General features: G+C 43.6%; 1 protein-coding gene across 3 annotated transcripts in view; it reads right to left on the bottom strand.

The window, feature by feature from the left end:
* The window catches only part of spock1 (SPARC (osteonectin), cwcv and kazal like domains proteoglycan 1), a 70108-nt gene extending 60107 nt beyond the window's left edge, over positions 1-10001 (bottom strand). Inside the window, exons 1-2 of one of the 3 annotated variants that reach the window (XM_037461412.2) lie at positions 9841-10001; positions 9173-9307 (exon numbers count right to left, since the gene is read on the bottom strand). In XM_037461412.2, coding sequence (XP_037317309.2) covers positions 9173-9304 — 132 coding nt within the window. In that variant the 5' untranslated portion in view covers positions 9305-9307; positions 9841-10001. The remainder of the gene's footprint in view (positions 1-9172; positions 9308-9840) is intronic. The other 2 variants (XM_037461410.2, XM_062560689.1) reach the window with 2 other exon arrangements.
* Positions 10002-18725: the final 8724 nt, after the last annotated feature.

The raw sequence follows: 18725 nt of genomic DNA, 5'->3' as shown, positions 1-18725 counted from the left end.
TGATGATTATCTATCAAAATATTAGTCTGCAAGTGCTCAGGAATGCACCAGATTTCTGAACAAATAAGCTCCCAGTATTAATCAGCAGCATCCAAGCTCACTATATTCTCCAACTCGAAATCCGTGAGGAAATCACAGGGAACAAGCCAAACACTTGTGCGTTCCAGTTCAGGAGTCTACACACACACACACACACACACAAACAAAAGGCAGACAGAGAGATGAGAGGAGGTTTAAAGAGAGGAAAATGAATTCCATATGCTGTGCTAAATTTGTGGCTCATTGAATTGTGTTTGGAGCTGCAGCTCGGAGGATGAGTCAACTGAGTTTAATAATTGATTGTGTCAAACCATTCTTCAACATGCATACACATAAATGTATTATTCTGCCCACCCACACATCTCACAACGTCTCTCCCCCTCCCCATCCATCGAAGCACGACATCATGCATAATCAATCTCCTTTTGTTCATCCAAACATGACTTTCCTTTGGCTCCGCTGTTCTTGCCGTGTCGTTGCCCCGCCCCCTGTTCGATCACTGGGGCGGCCGTTGTCATCACATACAAACAGTGTCCTGTGTCAGCGCAGCGTTACAGGAACGAGGGACGAGGGAGGGAGGAGAAACTCAGGGGAGTAATTACCAAGTTGGAGGGTTTCCAGTCATCAGAAAACCTGAACACTAAGCACTACACCTCAGTCGATTTGACCACAAAGATGCAAGTGATGCAAGATCAAAGGAGATGATCTGCTGTACTACTCAGCCTGCCTGCTGTGTACTGCTCAACCACATACACATATCAAGGCTTGTGAGCTCACGCTGCGATGACAGGAATCAGGTGAGATCTGGATATTGATGTGAAAATGAAATTACATTTATATTGGATGTTGTACAGGTCAGCTTTATGCACCCTGTCTGTGCCAGTATGGGGCAACACGCAGAGCTCTCGCTTTGACGTCTTTCTGCTGAAGCATTACAAATGAATGTCATTGAAATATGTGCCGTTGATTTCATTTCGTTTTGGATGATAGCACATGGAGATTGGATTGGTAAGAGTTTTCTGGCGTAATAATTGAACAAAACAAAATCCTGTACGGTAAGAACTGAATCAGGTATTGACTTGAACCCACTTGAAGAAAGTGCTGAACGATTGATTGGTAATGAAAGACAAGCAGGCCGATATCTGCAGCACAAACCACAAAGAGTAAGCGTATTACCAGCATCATTTACAGTCAACCCGTTTAAGCGGCATGTTGGTATTGGTATTAGAACCGTAGACACAAACTCAAGCACACAGCATATCGTTTGTGTAAATGCCAGCAGTTGTTGATTAAAGTTGCCTAATTCCTAGACCAGTCAAAGGTTTAAGGACTTTATTTAATTCTTTAATGATTCTATCATCATGATTGATTTTTTACGTCAAGTTACCCAATCATCTGTAACTACTACTCTACCGATAGCTTCACTACAAATAGTATTATAAATTCACTTTTATTATTAAAGTTTTCCCTTGGATCATGTGCTCAAACTTAAAAAGTTGAAATAGGATACAAGGGATAAAACACCATCTGCCTTAAATGTGGTTGCATGTGTCTCCATGGATTTGAAAGGCACATCGGGCCAGCTGTTACTGTCAACGTTCAGTGCCGCCGAAAAACGGGTGTGAAGTCGGCAATGACGCGCTACAACTTCAACACCAGCACCTTTCCCCCAACCAGCAGCGGCCCATTCATCTGAGGGGTTGAAGTGGAGCACCGTGTCCAATACTGTTCTCATCCGCTTCCCCATGCTCGCAGCCAGCTAAAATAACTCACTCCTCCCACACCAACAGCAGACGCACAACAAGGGAGAGACCGACAACAAACCGGGGTGTCTCTATTAAGAGAGGATAGCAACAACGTGGCACTGATGTAATTACTGTATTACAGCTGTGTAAATGGATTTAGATTATTACTCTGCCACCCTTGAAGGACAAGCATTACAAAAGAACCCACTCGGATGTATGTGTGAGGCTGTGCCGGTCATCCAGGGGGTTTGGTTGGGTAGTCGCTTTGGTCCACACTGGAATAGGCAACCCTCATTTTGGACCAACAGACCTCGAGAAACCCGGGAAAACAACTTTTCACAGCAGACATTTTAGTTTAATTTAGTTATTGGAAAAACCAACACTGTCTAGCTGCTTTAGCCAGAGGGCTCTTGGTTTAACTGTCCACACACATGCACACAGAGATTCAACCAATCTGCATGCAATATTCATTCAACCCCCCAGGGTCCAACTTTTCACCTACGAATCCCGAGGGTTTGTGTTCCATAAACGAGAGAGCAAAACAGGGGAGTTACTACTAAACGATGCAGTGAGGAAAACAGAGAAAGCGCTATAAGCTACGGGGGGGGGGGGAGCCGATCCGCCCCAGCAGCAGCAGCAGCAGCAGACACCTTTTGAATTATTGAAGCGGACAAGACGGCACACAAACAGTAACTGTTACCCTGGCCTCAGGGGGGGAATTAGATAATGAGCGATTCCATCTGACATGGTTTTAGAGACCATAAACATCAGAGTGAGATGAAGAGGGGGAGAGATGCTGACATTGATCGAAAGGGGAGGTGTGAAAAGGAGTAACAGAAAGCCTGATTTATTTCACACAGTGATGCTCAGGGGAGGGAAGACTACTGTAATGTCATCTGCACTTGTCAGTAAAATCCACGGCATTATATAATTGATCGCGCTCCCTCTGAAGCATGTAGCCCAACTATTTATTCCAAACAACAACGTGTGATCGGCTATCACGACTGGCAAAGCAATGACTGCGTCTATCGTCTGAGTTAATACTATCAATCAAAGCTCGGAGCTAAACCCTCATTACATAATACTGGAGCGCGCTACGTATCGCGAGATATAAAATATGATTATTAGGACTGAAAAAGAAAATCAACAACACTGATGAACGTTTGTCTGAGCCTCATGTTGCCTATTGATGTGGTGTAATATTTTTGTGTGCAGCTTTTTATTGAAGTGGAGAGGCTGCACTGCACTCCATTTAGGTGAGCTAGTTCCAGGGTGTTGGTAGGGTCGATGAAATTTAGGCAACAACAACTCATCTGCACTCATTGCAACATATAAAACTGATTTACAAAAAGACAAATCGTACACTGGCATATGGAGGGATGCACGGGGAGCCCAACCCTGAGGAAGAAACATCTGATCATACAGAAGCAGCCATTGCACAGCAGGGGGGGGGCAGCTTCATTAATGGCAACAGCAACATTCACACAAATATATGAAAAACTATTCAGACATTTAGAGTAAAGTTCTCTCATCTGACACACTGTCACGGTTTGGCCTCGCTTCCTGTTTTAGTTTGAAGTTTCATGTCTCTTGTGGTCCTGGGTTAACTTCACTTCCTGCCTTGTCTTGTGATTGCGTGATTGTCTCCACCTGTGTCCAATCACCTGCACCTCCCTTGTGTATTTAAGCCCTGTGTGCCTGTTGTCCTTTGTCGCGTCATTGTCTATATGTCCCTCGTCGTTGGAGCACGTTATTGGTTTGTCTAATAAAGAGCACTTTGATGGAAGAAACTCTGCGCATGAGTCCTCACTGCAGCATGCCCCAGCCGAAGTGTGACACACACACACGATGATCAAAACAACCTATTATGCATGAAACTATATGCGCATGTTTCCATGTATACACACAAACACACTTTTATCAAAAGCAGATGATACAGATGTGAGTTAAAACCCACTGCATTACAAACATATATTTGCAAAAAAGTTTCTGTCATTAGTATTATACAAATTTTCTAAATACAACTGCAGACTTCCATGAAAATGAAATTATCTGCATCTGCATCTGTGGACCATCTTCTATGCCCGCCCACTTTTATTTATTTTCTGTTTCACTGGATAATAATCGAAGAACAAAAGCTCAAGACACTGTAACTTTTGTTATTCATTGGGATCCTAAATTGCATCCACTACCCGTAGCTGAAAGGCCAATATTGTGTTTCTGTTGATTGCTCCAAAACATTCTGAGGAACATTCAAAAGCACATATTTTCCCTCTAATCTGCATGCTATTCATCAGTGTAAATGGTTTTGTTGTAAGTTGCCTATAGGGCTGGAGATGTCTGCCTTCTGTCCGTTATAAAGCTACAAGACGGCACTCAGCTCGTGGTGCAAAGCGCCCAAAGAATACGTATGAAAAACTCAACAGCAACGTCAATGGTCTGTGGGTGGTTTCTTTGTCCAACGCTTTAAACGTTAGCAGCAAAGCATTTCTTTAAAAGAATCAACGGCTTAGCAGGAGCGCTTGATACCAGCGCCAAATAGACCGATAGAAAGACAATCCCAACAGCGAGAGAGAGAGAGAGAGAGAGGAGCTGCCATGTCATGCTGGCAGAAGCACACACACATGTATGTTTTATTGATGATGGATTCCACATTTCTCCCATCCTTCCCTCCTTGGCCTGTTCATCTGTTCTGCCGCAGTGTTGATAGGCTTCACATGAAAGCTCGTCCTCTTCCCTTCTCTCCTACCCTATTTCCCCCCATTTCCTCTTTTTTATCAGCAGTCAGTTTAACACTGGCAGTCCTTTAGCTTCCATGCTTTGTCTGCCTGTCTCTGTTGTGTCCTCCAACACACACACACACACACACAAAATGCAGTCCAAAACCGATTTATCCTGGTCATAGGGGACGGTGACCTCTGTCTAGCCTGTGACCGAACTGTCCTCCAAATGTTAGTTTGCGCGTGTGTGTGCGTTCCGGCATGTGTATTTGTGTGTGTGTCTTCCAGTCTCTGCACACACTTATTGATTGCATCAAGGCTCCAATCAGGGTAACCAGGCCCTGTAAATTTACTGATCGATCCCTTCAAGAGCCTCGGGGTGGATGGGAAGCTGTGTGTTGTGTTGTGTTGTGTTGCCAGAGAGAGATGTGAACACTTTCCACAATTCAGTTTAAAGGGATACAACGCGACAAGGAAGACTCTCATTCAACATATAGATAGAAGGCTCGCAAATTTCTTAATTGAAGTGAATAGCTGACTGCCAGAAGTATGCATGCAGAAGGAAGGTCCGGCAAAGGAAAAAGGGGTTGAAAGGAGAAGGAGGTTTATTTTGAAGGACACCGTTTCATCGGGAGTTAGTGGAGTGCAAAACGAGTGAGAGAAGAGCCCGGGAGTGGAGGCAGGGGATGAACGGTCTGAAGAGAAAGTAGAGAGGCAGCTTAAAAGGAGAAAAAGAAATGTAGGACAGAGCAGAGGAGAGATAAGAGAGAATGACAGGTGTTCACCCGAGACCTTGCTTAATTGACGTGAATACTGTATGTCTGCAGGGGAGTGTTCACTCAGAGGGTTTATGCGTGTGTGTGTGTGTGAGTCAGCGAGAGACGGTGAAGGTGACTTCAGGGTTTGTCTCGTCTAAGCTGTTCCTCTAAAACCGCCCCCCCCCCCCCCCCCCGCCCTCAGCTGCGGATTTAGGACACACGCACACATACAGCAGGGTGCCAGCGAAGACACAGTGGAAGAGGCCCCGCTCGTTTGGGCTCTGGGGGAAGCTCCCTGGTGGGAGTGTGTTCACCGTGTGTCAGAGCGGGGGGGGGGGGGGGGGGGTCGAGAAAGAACAATGTGCAGGCGCAGCAAAACCCTCTACTCCACAAATATAATACAGACTTGTATACATGTAACACGCACCGCAATGTGATAGCACACACGCACCGCTTTGATTAAGAGAGGCGGCGTGGTTCGGTGACTGGCGCCCCCCCCCCCCCCCCCCCCTGGAGAGACCGTCGTCTTTGAGAAGTAAATAGTGAAGATAAAGGATGACAGAATTTAATTGTCACCATGAGACAGGCGGCTGGCTCCGCCACACGCTGTCACAATGCAACCACGGCAACATGTGCACGCTAGTTTGTAGCTGTCTCAAGAGTTTCCTTAACACCGACTCCACCAACTAATGAACGGGGGGGAGTCTGGGGACGCCGTGCACTCAGACAAATGTACGAGGATATGTGCAGCACACCGCCGATGTTCCTGGCTGATCAGATTTAGTGCTTTTCGGGGCACAGCTGACAGCACGCGAGCGGCGCAGGAAGGAAGCATGAGAGGGAAAGAATGGGAAGGCTGACATGGAGGAGAAACAAACAAACAGACTGAAAAAAGTGCAATCAACTTTTCCTCTTCCTGAAGATAGGAGCAGGTCTGCCCGGATGGCACTGACAGCCATTTCTGTCACTGTTTGCAGAGACGCAGGAGAGAAGATTATACAGGACAACTCGAGACGCCTGTGCGTTTGTCCAAATTAAGATTCAAATCAGTAAAAAGAGCACTGGGTGACTCATGAAATCACATGGTCCTGTCCATCAGTTGTCTGCATGTATTCCCAAAGTAGATCAAACTATGTTATTGTTATACAGCGACTCTCCGACAGCAATGCTTACCAAGCTTTTACTCCAATACAAACACCACCAAAAATCCCCTCAAACTACATAAATCCATCAATAATAAGCTTTCTCATGCCAGGCTGGCTGCAACCGGTCAGTTCAGCAATACTCAGATCATAATGTGTGCGCTGTTATCTGATAGACTTCACTGCTGTGTAAAAAAGCAATTACAGCGTGAGCTTTTCAAACCGCCGATTTCCAACCTTTCAACAAACGCTTCAATAGTTTGGTTCCAAATGATCGGTACTTCCTCTTTTGGAAGCGGAGACCACAGAAGGCCGAGGTAAGCGGTTCCAGCACGAAAGACGTGCAATGCAAAGTGATTTGGTATACACTTTAGAAATAGTTACTGACTATAATTATCAACTTGTGTACAGCTGTGTACAGCTATAGCTACAGCGTCCTCAGGCTCACCCGACTAGCATATGCAGTGCAAACCTGTCCGAGGAGAGAGCTGTCGGGGGAATACGCTTTTTTGTTTTACTGCAGCTGCTTTTACCACTGAATACCCCCTAATATATGTCAACAATACCAGGCAGCTGCAGGCCTACAACAAAGCTGATTCTGCTTGAAACACAAGCACGGCTGAAGTCAGTGCCGCATTCAATGTGTGTGTACGAGGCAGTGAATAAGAAAAAAAGGAAAATAATTCAAGCTTGACCAGTGATTTGAAAAAAAAGATTAGCAAAGTTGGTCAAGCAGATTCAAAGATTAAGGAAATATTGAATTGGTCAGAAACATTTAGATCTTCTAATAGGCTGAATAAGCTATTTAGCGCACCACAGACTAAAGCGCTGAGGAAAAGAATAAGACCCTTTTCCAGAAGATAACTGAACTAATCAGATTCCGACTGGCTCAGCAAGCTGGCCTGTCTACGGGATCCAAAGCAAACCCACTGTGTCATTTTTTCCACAACCGCTTAAATGTTTATTTATTCCAACTGAAATACATGTCTGCATTAAGCAACAAAGACATTGGCTTGTTTTAGAAAATGTTATTAAGGAAGGACATTTCTCTTTTATTTCCACTTCACGTCCCCCCCTGGATTGGAGTGGACTAGAATAAACCGTCTGTCTCCATTAGAGGCCTTTTGTCTGGAATGTGCCGAGCAGAAGAAAATAAGTCAAATCCTATTTTCCTTCTGTTTTCAAGATAAACCACCTGAACTTTGACTGTTAACAATTGCACCCCAGCTCCCCTGCCAACAAATGGACGCTCATACATTATGCAGACAGAGCAAGTGGCTCATCAAGGATGCAGAGTGAAACCAGGCAGGCAGGGGGGAACACTGGAGAGGAGGAGTCACGGGTGAGGGCACATGGAGTGGGAGGGGGGAGGGAGGGGGTGGGCCGAGAGGGCCATGGTTGAAGAAGCACGGGATCATTCACAGCTCTGGAGACAGAGGACAAAATTGAGTGGAAAAGAGAGGCATGGAGTTTAGGACTCGATGAGAATTAAGATGATGGTTGAGGTTGATATTGCTTTATTTACAAATGTCAGCACAACTTTAAAATATCTGGATGTCACAGTTTCAGACCACCATTGACAACCACGGGGTTTGTCCCATATTTCTAAAACTGTAAACTTTGCTCTGAGAAAAGTTTCACACTATTGAAAAGGGCCTTTGAGCACATCATGAGGCCAAAAGTCAAAAAGGTGGCCCAATGTCCACTGAAACCTCTTCAGGCCACTGTCATGTTTGGAGTAATCCAAATGCAAACTACCACCACCATCACCCTGATGGTGCCTTGTTGTCATACCTCCAGTGGAGGCTACATTCTGTACACAAGCTTGTCCATGAGAAAAATCTCATGTCTCAATGTTCATGGCATGATGCATTCAGTGCGATTACAGCTCTGATCCTTTTAATTTCCCCATGAGGAGTTGTAAAACTGTTCAAATCACACCGTCTGGCAGCCTCACATATATTCTCTTCCAGCTCCTCATTGAAGACGTATAATGTTTGCGCTGAATGTAAGATTTAAACCATGTTTATATAGCTGCACCTTTTTATGAATTAGAAATACTGTGGATGTTTTGCGCATCATTTTTTTTTCTTACACAGTTCTCCCCGACCCCTCCCAGATTTCACCGTAATATATTAGGTGTCTTTAAAAAGAATCTGGCTGCACAGCACCTGGCTCACAATAATTAGACCTACACGTTGGCGTCGCTGCAGACAATCATGCCTATACTTCATATTGACTTGCATCAAATGTAAATGCAGCGCTTACTCAGCAGTGTATTCACAGGTTATCCTTCAGAAAAAAGGTTATCGAGGACATTTCATTTCTTTCCATGACTATGTGTTTGTATTGAATTGTCAGAAGCTGGCGACCAACTGAGGAGTTATCATGGAGGCTTCTGAGATATAATCTCATGCCTGATAACCCTGAATAGACTACGCAGACACAGCCACACACATGTGCCCTAGCACATGTGCAGCCACTAGTCTTTTACATTTACTGCATGTTCCTTTTTTACCAATAAATCATAAAGGAGAGGAAAAATACAATACATAAACCATTACTGCAGAGGCTGTTGTGCATTTTATGAAGCACCACCGGTGCTGTCCATAATAAATCTGACTGCCTGAGATGATGGAGTAAGTTAAAAAAGCCCAGTATTACAGTAAGACTACTTCAAATAAAAAAATTGTATAGTATAATAGCATTTCATAATTTCAACAGCTTCTTTTCTTTTTTTTATGTTTTTTTTTCCAGTTCAAACTCACGTCTCTGAATCTGTTCCAGGATCTGTCCTTGTACTGGGAGACGGAGCTCAGCCATTTGTCGTTAGTGCTCCCGGAGACCGTGGATTCTCTGCTCAGCAGAAGAGCCACGGCGGGCAGCAGGAAGAAGAGCATCTTCTGAAAGCGAAGACAGAGACGAGGAGACACAGGGGGACATGAGACGGATGCCATTCGGAGCGAAGTGCGCGAGAGCAGAGTGAAGTGAGACGGAACGCACAACTCCCCCCCCCCCCACCCCCCCGTGACGCACGTGAGGGGTCCGGGTCACGGCGGAACGTTAAAAGCCTCCGAAAGAGCCACAGTTGTGACGTGACTCCGGAGTGCTCATTTTGATCAAAGTGCTGATCCTCTTTTTTTCCTAATCGGATTAGAAACATTGGAGAGTTGTCACCGCGGCAGATGGGGGCAACGCAGTTACGACCATACACCCCCCCTCCCCTCCCGCCAATTTAAATAGCAATTAGCCGCGCCAACCCCCCCCCCCCCCCCCCCTGCATTTGCCTTCGCGCCCATCTGCTTTGTACTTCTGTATCTAGCAGAAGCGTCACCGTGCAAACGGGACTCACTTTCATAAGCAGTTTTATATTTCTTTGACAAACAAAAACATATTGTTTTAAACGGCCAAGAATAACCAACACATGAAAACCTACCGGGAATAGTTCGCTGATGTCCAACGTGTCGATTCGCACGAGGAGAATAAATCCCACTTCCTCGCGCACTCCGGTGGCGCGCGACTGCTCCGACCGACGGCAAAGAGGGAGGTGCGAGGACGAGCGTACCCTCGGTCACTAGACACCGTCTCTCCCCCTCTCTCTCTCTCTCTCTCTCTCTCCCTCCCTCTCTCTCTCTCTCTCTCTCTCTCCCTCTCTCTCCACCACGCACTCACCGTGTCATTGGTTTGTTTTCTCACCACCGCGTCGCAGCGCCGTGTAACATTTCATCTTAGTCACGCACCTCTGTTGTGGAGTTTCAAAGCTAATCAAATTAGGACACGTCGACCAATCTGCTATAAAAGCTGTCTTTCAGCTCCACGGACAGACGAAACGCTCTTTTTAATTAAGTGAAAACACTACTCGTAAATGGGCCATGTAAGTAGGGCGTTCGTTTTAGGGGGAATGTTACGGTACACGTTTAAATATTTCATCGGCAACTCTGCTGAGCCTCTCTCTGGGTTCTCATGGCTTTGTGCGTGTGTGTGCGTGTGTGTGTGCGCGCGTGCGTGTGCACGTGCGTGTGCGGTGAGGGGTACAGGCATCCCTCTCATCCACCCAGTTTAATTGCCTTGTTTGGCACAGAGGAGATTGCTCCACATCTTCTTGCCTTTCACATACAATCATATTGTTTCTATTGTGGTAAGCACAACAATTCTCCTTTGCAATGTGTGAACTTTTGGAAGGTGTTACCATTATGAATCTACAGTAGTTTGGCACAGCAGTCAAAAGAAAGACTGCAGTTAGCTTTTGCAATTCTGTATTAATCTTGTCCTACTACAAAAGTCACTGCAGGGGTTATGTTTTATTAAACCTATATTTCAAAATGCCATTTTGATTGGTTAATAATCTAAATTTCGGTCGACTTTTTTCCTCCAGGAGAGCTAAACCGTAGGTCATGGGCCGACAGAAATTCTTCTTTTTGATTATTGCTCTTTGTCGCAGAATTCATTAAAAATGAAAAAGGTATAACTCAAGGTTTATGCAGTATTAGTTAAAAAGTGGAAGTCTTGTCAAGTGACCGACTCCATCTTTATTCATGAGAAACTGTCTGTATAATATTTGTCCACATTATGTAAAGTCTTAAGCATTAATTGGGTGGAGGAAGCATGTTACATGCTTTGCAGGTATTGTGCTTTCTGATACGGTCTTTAACAAAAAACTGGAGCAGGCCTCAGAATTTGAATGAAGTAGCGTAAACACTGGAGATGGAGGAGATGTTGATGAGGCTGAAACGTTTTTAACTCCAGCTGCATGCTACGATTACAGCGTATAGGGTACAAACACAGTAATGTGCACATTATAACGTATAAATGAATTATATCGGTTATCTGTCATTTAAAGTGGCTGCTGGTCAACGATAATCAGTCCAAATGAAAGTGGTCATGCAGATTTACATATATTGATGAACAAATCCTTAGCTGGCATTCATTGAAATTGTGTTTTCATGTACCTCATTATTTATTTAGAGCTAGGCTCATTGTGTAAGCATTCTTCTTTACAATGGGATATGTAATCTTGATGTGCATTGGCTTGTCCTCTGCCGTGTTCAGTCTTTTGTGACAAGATGAGATAATGCTTAAATATTAGAGCTATTAAAGCTAATGGAAGTGAAGGTTTGCATAATATAAGCTTATAATGAGACTTCCCACTTTAAAGACATGTATCTCACTGTGCCATCTTACACTGTAAAGTACTCAATAATTGGTTTCATTGGAAAGTCCAATAAGCAGCTTATGAGCTGAATGAATAGGAGACCCTTGATTTTGACATTTAGAGTCAGACATCATAAGAGAATATGTTAATAGTTATGTTGCCAGTGTTAAAAGGTTGCCTGACATTTACAATAAATGTGGGTATAGTTGAAGTTCTGGGAAGTGAGGATGAGTATTTGGCCTTCAGCTGACTCTCCTTTCATGTTCTAGGCTTTTAGCTGACACCTGAAATCCAAGGCATGACATATGATGTTTGCATTGTAATTAACCATTTAAATACTAAAGCATATTCTATATTAGCGTGAGTACTAACGGTACAGATGTTAACGACAGATACACAGTAGTAGTCTAAAGTTTGGACACTGAGAAAGTGGTTCCAGACTTTTGTTCAGAGAACAATAGTTATAGTTATATGATCTCATATTTTAATGCTTTATATGCTTTAAAATAAAGAAAACAGGAATACTTAATGATGAAACAAGATTAAAATTGTGTATTTACATGTGTGCTTGTGAATGTGTGTTTGTGTGTGTTTGCGACAAGACCCGGAGAGAAGCGAGATGGGAAAGTTTGCGGGTGATGTTTGAAAGTGAGCAGTGGGGTGTGATGGACTGTTTCTTAATGAGCTATGTGTCCGTAACGTAACGCGCATGTGCACGAGAACTTCAGTTCCACTCGAGCGACTCTGGAGAAAAAGCTCTGTCAGTGTGCCTGAGATATGGAACATGATCATGAAGCTTATCAGCCTCTGGAATGATATCTGCCCGAGCTGTCTCACTGTGCATGGTGCCAAATGTTGCAAAATATAGCATTTCCATCCCACAACAATGCACTTTTCTGCCGAGTGCTCTTGGGGGCATTGAAAAATCCAATCATGCTTCTGTTCCACATAGGATGAAAATAGGAAAACTCATAGAGCATGAAACCCACCGGCAAATGGGATGAAGAGCATAAATGTCTCTGCATCCTGGTGGATGTTTTTTTTTTACACCGGGTACGTATCCTAATCAGTTCCTCATCAAGGGCTTTGGTGACAGTAAACAGAGTATGCTAGTTTCCCAATTTAAAAACAGGACTAATCTAGCATACAATGATAATGGGATAAAATTCCACATGTAAACACATTAAGCACACGAGACCATTTTAGAAACAACCCACCAATCCGCTTTGAGGTCTACAGCTCTTATTTGTCATCTTTTTTCAAAGCAAAGAAATGGGTGCCTTTTTTTCGTTATTTTTCTTGAGAACTCTGTGAAATGTTTGAAATGATTTTGAGCTGAAAAAGTTTCAGCTTCAAATATGAGAAGAGACAAAAGGGAAAAGAAGAAAACGAGGTGGATATCCCTTGAAAATGAATTATTATTATAAAAGGGGCGCTTTGCTTATTAGGTATGTTGAAATCATTTCTTCTCCACTTACACATAATTGGAGGAAATGACACCACAACAGACCATTCTAGAAAGTCCGTTGTTTTGACACAAGGACATTTTAATTTGACATGACTAAGCTGTGTTGGCCTCTATAACAATACTGACCCAGAAGCAGCACGACAAAGCACCCGAGTCCTCCTCATTCTTCTCTGGTCACGGGGGGAAAGACGTGGTCAGAGACAGAGGACTGGGTGAATGACCGGGGAAGAGTCGGCAACCGGAAATCAGCCCGAGAGAAAACGTGGGGAAGGTCTGTCACCCGGCGGAGAACCATCCGGCAGCAACTGAGGGGTTTAAATACTGAAGTGAGTGAGTGTGGTGGACAGGTGAGTGTGGTTGGGCTGACAGGTGGAGGTGCACAGAATGACCTAATTACGTGGAGTGAGAGGTGGAAATGACACCTTTAACTTACAGCAGTATCTTCATTTTAGAGCGGGTGAACTTTATTGTACTGGCAACTGTGAAGGGAAGGCCCGAGTTAAGTGGTGAACGGGATTCTCACTCATTATCTGGCATGCCGATCACGTGATCAAGTACGAGCATTACCCGTGATCTAGTGATGCTTCGAACGCTTCAGGCAGAGGAACTGTCCGAGTTTATTTTGTATTCAAACCTTTTCGAGGGAGAGGTGGCCAAGACAGGCAGCAAGATGGAAACACATGGTTACAAACACAAACCACAAAATAAGACCGGTTAAAAGAAACTAAAAGTTTAGGAGACAGTGACGTAACCGGGATCATTTAAAAAAAAGAAAGAAAAAAAGCTTGACATTTTTGAGATTCTACCTGTATTTCCTTCATTTTACATGTAAAAGCAGTGAGTGGCGTCAGTTCTTTAAGTTTTAAATGTTTCTGGGACATTGTCCACGATGAGGGTGCCGAGTACATGAAAGCACTTTTTCCCATTTTTCCCTTGGCAGACCAAGGATTTCCTTATTGATGAATATGTACCGATGACAGAGCCCACTGAAAGTAGACGCAACGTCGCTGCAGAAAAACAAACACGTTCCTCCAACAAAGAAGAGTATTTAAGCTACATGAACAAAATATAAATTGTTAATGAGTGGGCTATCTTCTCGCCTCAGTTCAGTCCCAGATCTTCCCCCCCTTGTCTCCAGTCTCGTACAAGGCTAAGCGAAGGCTAACTGGCTGGAGGAGGTGGTGTTATATTTATTATACGAACAAGGGTATCAACAGTGGTATCAATCTCCTCATCCAAAATCGGGCAACGAGGCCAATGAGCATATATCCCAAGATGTCAAACTAATCCTTCAGAATACCATAATTAGGATTTTGCTGCAGGCTTGTTGAGGTTCACGGAGGACTGAAGGTCGACGCGCGCTTTCCATGGAGCTGCAGGTAAATAAAATCAGAGAGCAATTCATCAACTTTTTTTTTGAATCTCAGAAGCAAAGGAAAGAGAATTGATGCTAGAAAACTAAATTCAGGAATTCTCCTCACTAAAAATGTGAATACTATCCAACAAGAAAAGCTGAAGATGTGTTTACTTTCATATCAAAGATCATCAAACCATGTCCAATGATCTCCAAAATACCAACACAATCAAAATATGTTGTACACCTCAGGAGGAACAAAGTAACACACAGAGCTCAAATAAATCTTATTATAACACCGATAGATGAAATTCAGCGTTCTGATTGGTTGAGAGTGAGTCACGAGGGGTGCATTATTGAGCAATAATGTACAGTTGCTGTTCACATTGACCCGAGCGTTCCATATCACTGCGCACTCAAAGTAACACGTTAGATTTTGCGGGACCGTTAGTTGACCTTTTAGCTTTTAGCTCGGTGGCAATCGACTGGAAATGCCACAAATGATCATTTTGAGGCTACCTTATTGCTTAATTACCAAACATGCCTCTATGGAAACATCTGTGGCCCATACCGAACAGTTCCTAACATTGACATGCATACGTCCATGAAGATAAGACATACAGACTTAACGTGAGACAGGAGAGACATGACTCAGACAGCGAGGCCGACGGTGAGTTTACAGCCAAGGACAAGGTCGGGATAAGAGACTCCTTCAATGGCTTAAACAACGAATCTCTAGCACCACTTTGCTGCGCAGCTCGTGTTGTGTTCAGGGTCCAACAACAGTCAAGAAGAGCAGAGGACACAGAGGAGGTGAAAACAGTTTGGGTTTCTGGAACCGGCAATGACACAGGGAGGTTATCTCCTTACAGCAAGCCTCTGTTCAAGAGGACGCAACAGAGAAAAAGAGAGCCGGGCCCGCCCCCAGGGCGGCAGGAAAGCAGCGACACGTCAGTTCACCGAGGTCTCCCGGACCAGGCAGCGAGGAGAGCCATTCTCGGGAGGACGTTCTCACCAGAGGAACCGCTTTACCTCAGGGAGGACGTTGGACACCATGTCAAGGACTCTCACCTGCACGAAGCCGAGCCGGCGCCTCCTCACCTTGTTCATTACGAACAACTCTCAGAGCTATTTGCTCCCAGTAGGAGGTTTATTTCCAGGCTAAGCTTGTTGGAATTTATTTCATTGTACAGTATATGCCATGTTTAGATTATGTTTAGAGTGTTGGTGATTTTGCAACACGTATCATTTCTCTGGTTTGTGCAACAAAGACAACAAAAATGTAAGGGATAAACAGGGATACATCTGAGATAATTAGGTTAGGAAATTGTAATAATAAAACTGTGTGAATATCCGTCCCTATCAGCTAAAGGGTTCTGTGACAAGAGACACTAAAAATATGAAACTATTATTCCAAAGCACTTTTCTTGTGCTCTTTCCTTGTTACCAATGCACATAACGATGCTTATTTACAACTTAACTACCCTCTCAGCTACGTATTGAGGGAGAGATATTTATTTCCTCCCAGATTATTGACAATTTGAAACAAATGAAACATTTGATTGATGCTGTAAAACGAATCAAATTTTAAAGTCTGGGCTATAAAAAGCATTTGGGTTTTGGATTTGGTCTTTCATTTCTAGGTGCTAGTTATACTTTTTGGTGAATCTCAAGAACGCAGTTCATTTGAATTTGAGGCTGATGAGAAAAGATGATATGTCACTCAAATCAATCATGATTTAAAAGCTATGTGGGGCAATATGTGGGTTTCATTTAGCCTTTTTTCGCAATCAGGCAATCTGAACGGAGTGAGGATGACGAGCGAAGGTGGAACACATCTGCTGTTCTCACCACTGCATCCCAGCCTGATAAGATGAAGCATCCTTCCTTCTCCACCCACAGCGACAGACTGGGAATTCCATAACTGACCACCGCAGTGGTGCCGCAGAGTGGGAGGAAATAGACTACCTTCATCAAGGATTTCTCTAAGGGAAGTTGCAGCCTGGAAAGTTAATTACATTCTGGATCTGCAGGAAAAAATAACACTCACCTACATTTCATTATGTCTCAACTTTTTTTAGTTGAACTGTTACTTTTTGTGTTTAAATATACTGTATATTGGGGCTTTTGATAACATTTACAGTATGTGTTGCCTGCAAATCCTTCAACAGACACAAGCGGTGGAGGTACCATCTTACTGCCAGTAATTAAAACATAGGGACAAAGAAAGAGACAGAGATAAGAAGGACATTTTGTCTTGTGTGAGTCGACTGTGTCCACACATTATCCACATGGAGAGCTGGTTTAATATCATCAAATTAATGTTTGAAAACTCAATGGACTCCTTAAAACCCGTGTTTGCAGACACTGGCAGTATAAATCTTTGAGTGCTCAAGAAATCACTCATTCCTTCAAATATTTGACACTGACGGAGTTTGACTGCCAATTAAGATGACTTTTCTGTCCATCATTCTGTATATTTTCTCTTCATTTTCTTTTGTTGAGGTCCAACAATAATCCCAGAGGAGCGCGCTTCACCTCATACCAAAACAAAAGTCAATCAAAAAGAGGAATTCCTGGCATATCTGATTGAAAATATATAAATATTCCACATTTAACAGTCAACTGGCAACCTCTCAAAGTTGAGTTGCAGCCCGACAGATGGATCGTTTAGGCAAGACTGGAGAAATAAAAGAATAACAAATTGATATACAGTGTGTCTTCAACTTGACATTGACTCACTATGACTATGAAAGAGGCAAAAACTGGAAAGTTATTTAGTAGAAAGAGCAAGCAGCAAAGACTGATGTTTCCGTAATAAACTCTCATTTCAAGGGTGATGTATCCAACACAACCTACAAAAAAGTTTCTTTGAGATCTATAGCATCAGGAAGACAGATTTCTTTGCTGTTGTTTGTTGCATTTTGCCGCGGCGGAGGAAACCACTTGGGATGGTTCATGGTGATTCAGCTGAGCCCTGCTGCACAGCTGGGATCCAGTCGCCTCCGCTGCTTCTCCAGAGGGACGCTGGGTCTCTTTTCGATGTGTTGAAAAACTGTTTAAATAATTGGGAGGCGCAACAGAACAGTCTAATGTAAAAATAAAAAAAAACTCCAGGGTGAAAGAAATGAAACTGGTGGTGTTGTGAAAAACAGCTTTGTTAGATTGTGGCTATTGTGAGAATGATGAAAAAACATTTCAAATTTTAAAGAAGTTTGGAAACAATCTTGATTTGAGCTTGATCACATGGCAGCGTGTCTTTCTTAAACCAATCTTCGGATAAATGAAGGTGACGATACTCTGCAGGTCAGACTTTCTGACCTTTTTCAATCCCTTCTCTGGCCCAATCAAATTTGACTGATGGATTTATTGACTTTTCCTGCACTTTGTACATCTCTTACCATTATCTTAAGCTTGTTGTCAGTTCTTTCAAGAGTCAGATCATCCAGCCGGTTATTCTTTCTCGTTCACTCAGCCAAACATTGCATCCACTGCAAGTTTTCCTCCTCATCTCTCTCCTCACTTCCACTTTGCTTCAAAATGACGAAGTACATCTCTTGTTATTCTCTGCACTTTTCTCCTCTGACTTTAGATTATTCTCACTGTCCCATCTCACAATCGCTCTCTCTCTCAGTTTCTTTGGGGTGTGACCCAAATTGTTTCAGACAGGCATGGCATGTCTGCCAGTGACAGAGGCCCCTTTGTTGGGCTGCAGTTGAAAACATTCCCACAGATAGAAGGATACAGCAGAGAGACAAACACGGACGGTTAACTGTCTCCTTTGGAGCTCTATCGCAGGATCAGACAGGTTTTTATATTAGATGTCAGTCACACAAACAGCGCCAAGACCTTTCCAAGGGCAGTGGAGTGGCTCCACGGACCACATTCAGAGCAGGAGTTTAATCATGCTGCAGCTGTCAGTGAAGAACTCTTCCTAGCAGAAAGCCAAACTAAAGATGAATATGAACTTGGCACACACCTACGCCTTCTTCAGAAGGGTATGTGTGTAACCTGTTGGTTCAAGTAGAAAAAGCACTGTGTTGTGATACAGAGAGAGAAGTAGAAAGGAGACAAATTTGATTGATTGATTATGCACTACGAATATCCTTCGCGGAAACGATAAAGTTGACCTGGGGCCACCGGCTAAGATCTCACACATTGTTTTATCGCACTCCGAGAAATAACTTTCTTCACACGCACCAACACACAGGGCGTGAAATCTAATCCCCACCCTGTGAAACCACAGCAGTCACCTGTGAAGATTCCTCTAGCCCTCATCCCTTTCTACAGATGAAACACAGCCAGGGGTGCCTGGTTGGCAGCTTATCAGCCTGTAGTAGCTCCAAA

The sequence above is a fragment of the Pungitius pungitius genome, chromosome 2, assembly GCF_949316345.1.
Source record: "Pungitius pungitius chromosome 2, fPunPun2.1, whole genome shotgun sequence".
Classification (NCBI taxonomy): Eukaryota; Metazoa; Chordata; class Actinopteri; order Perciformes; family Gasterosteidae; genus Pungitius; species Pungitius pungitius.
The sequence above is the reverse complement of the archived record's forward strand: the minus strand, read 5'-3'. Positions and strand labels throughout refer to the sequence as shown.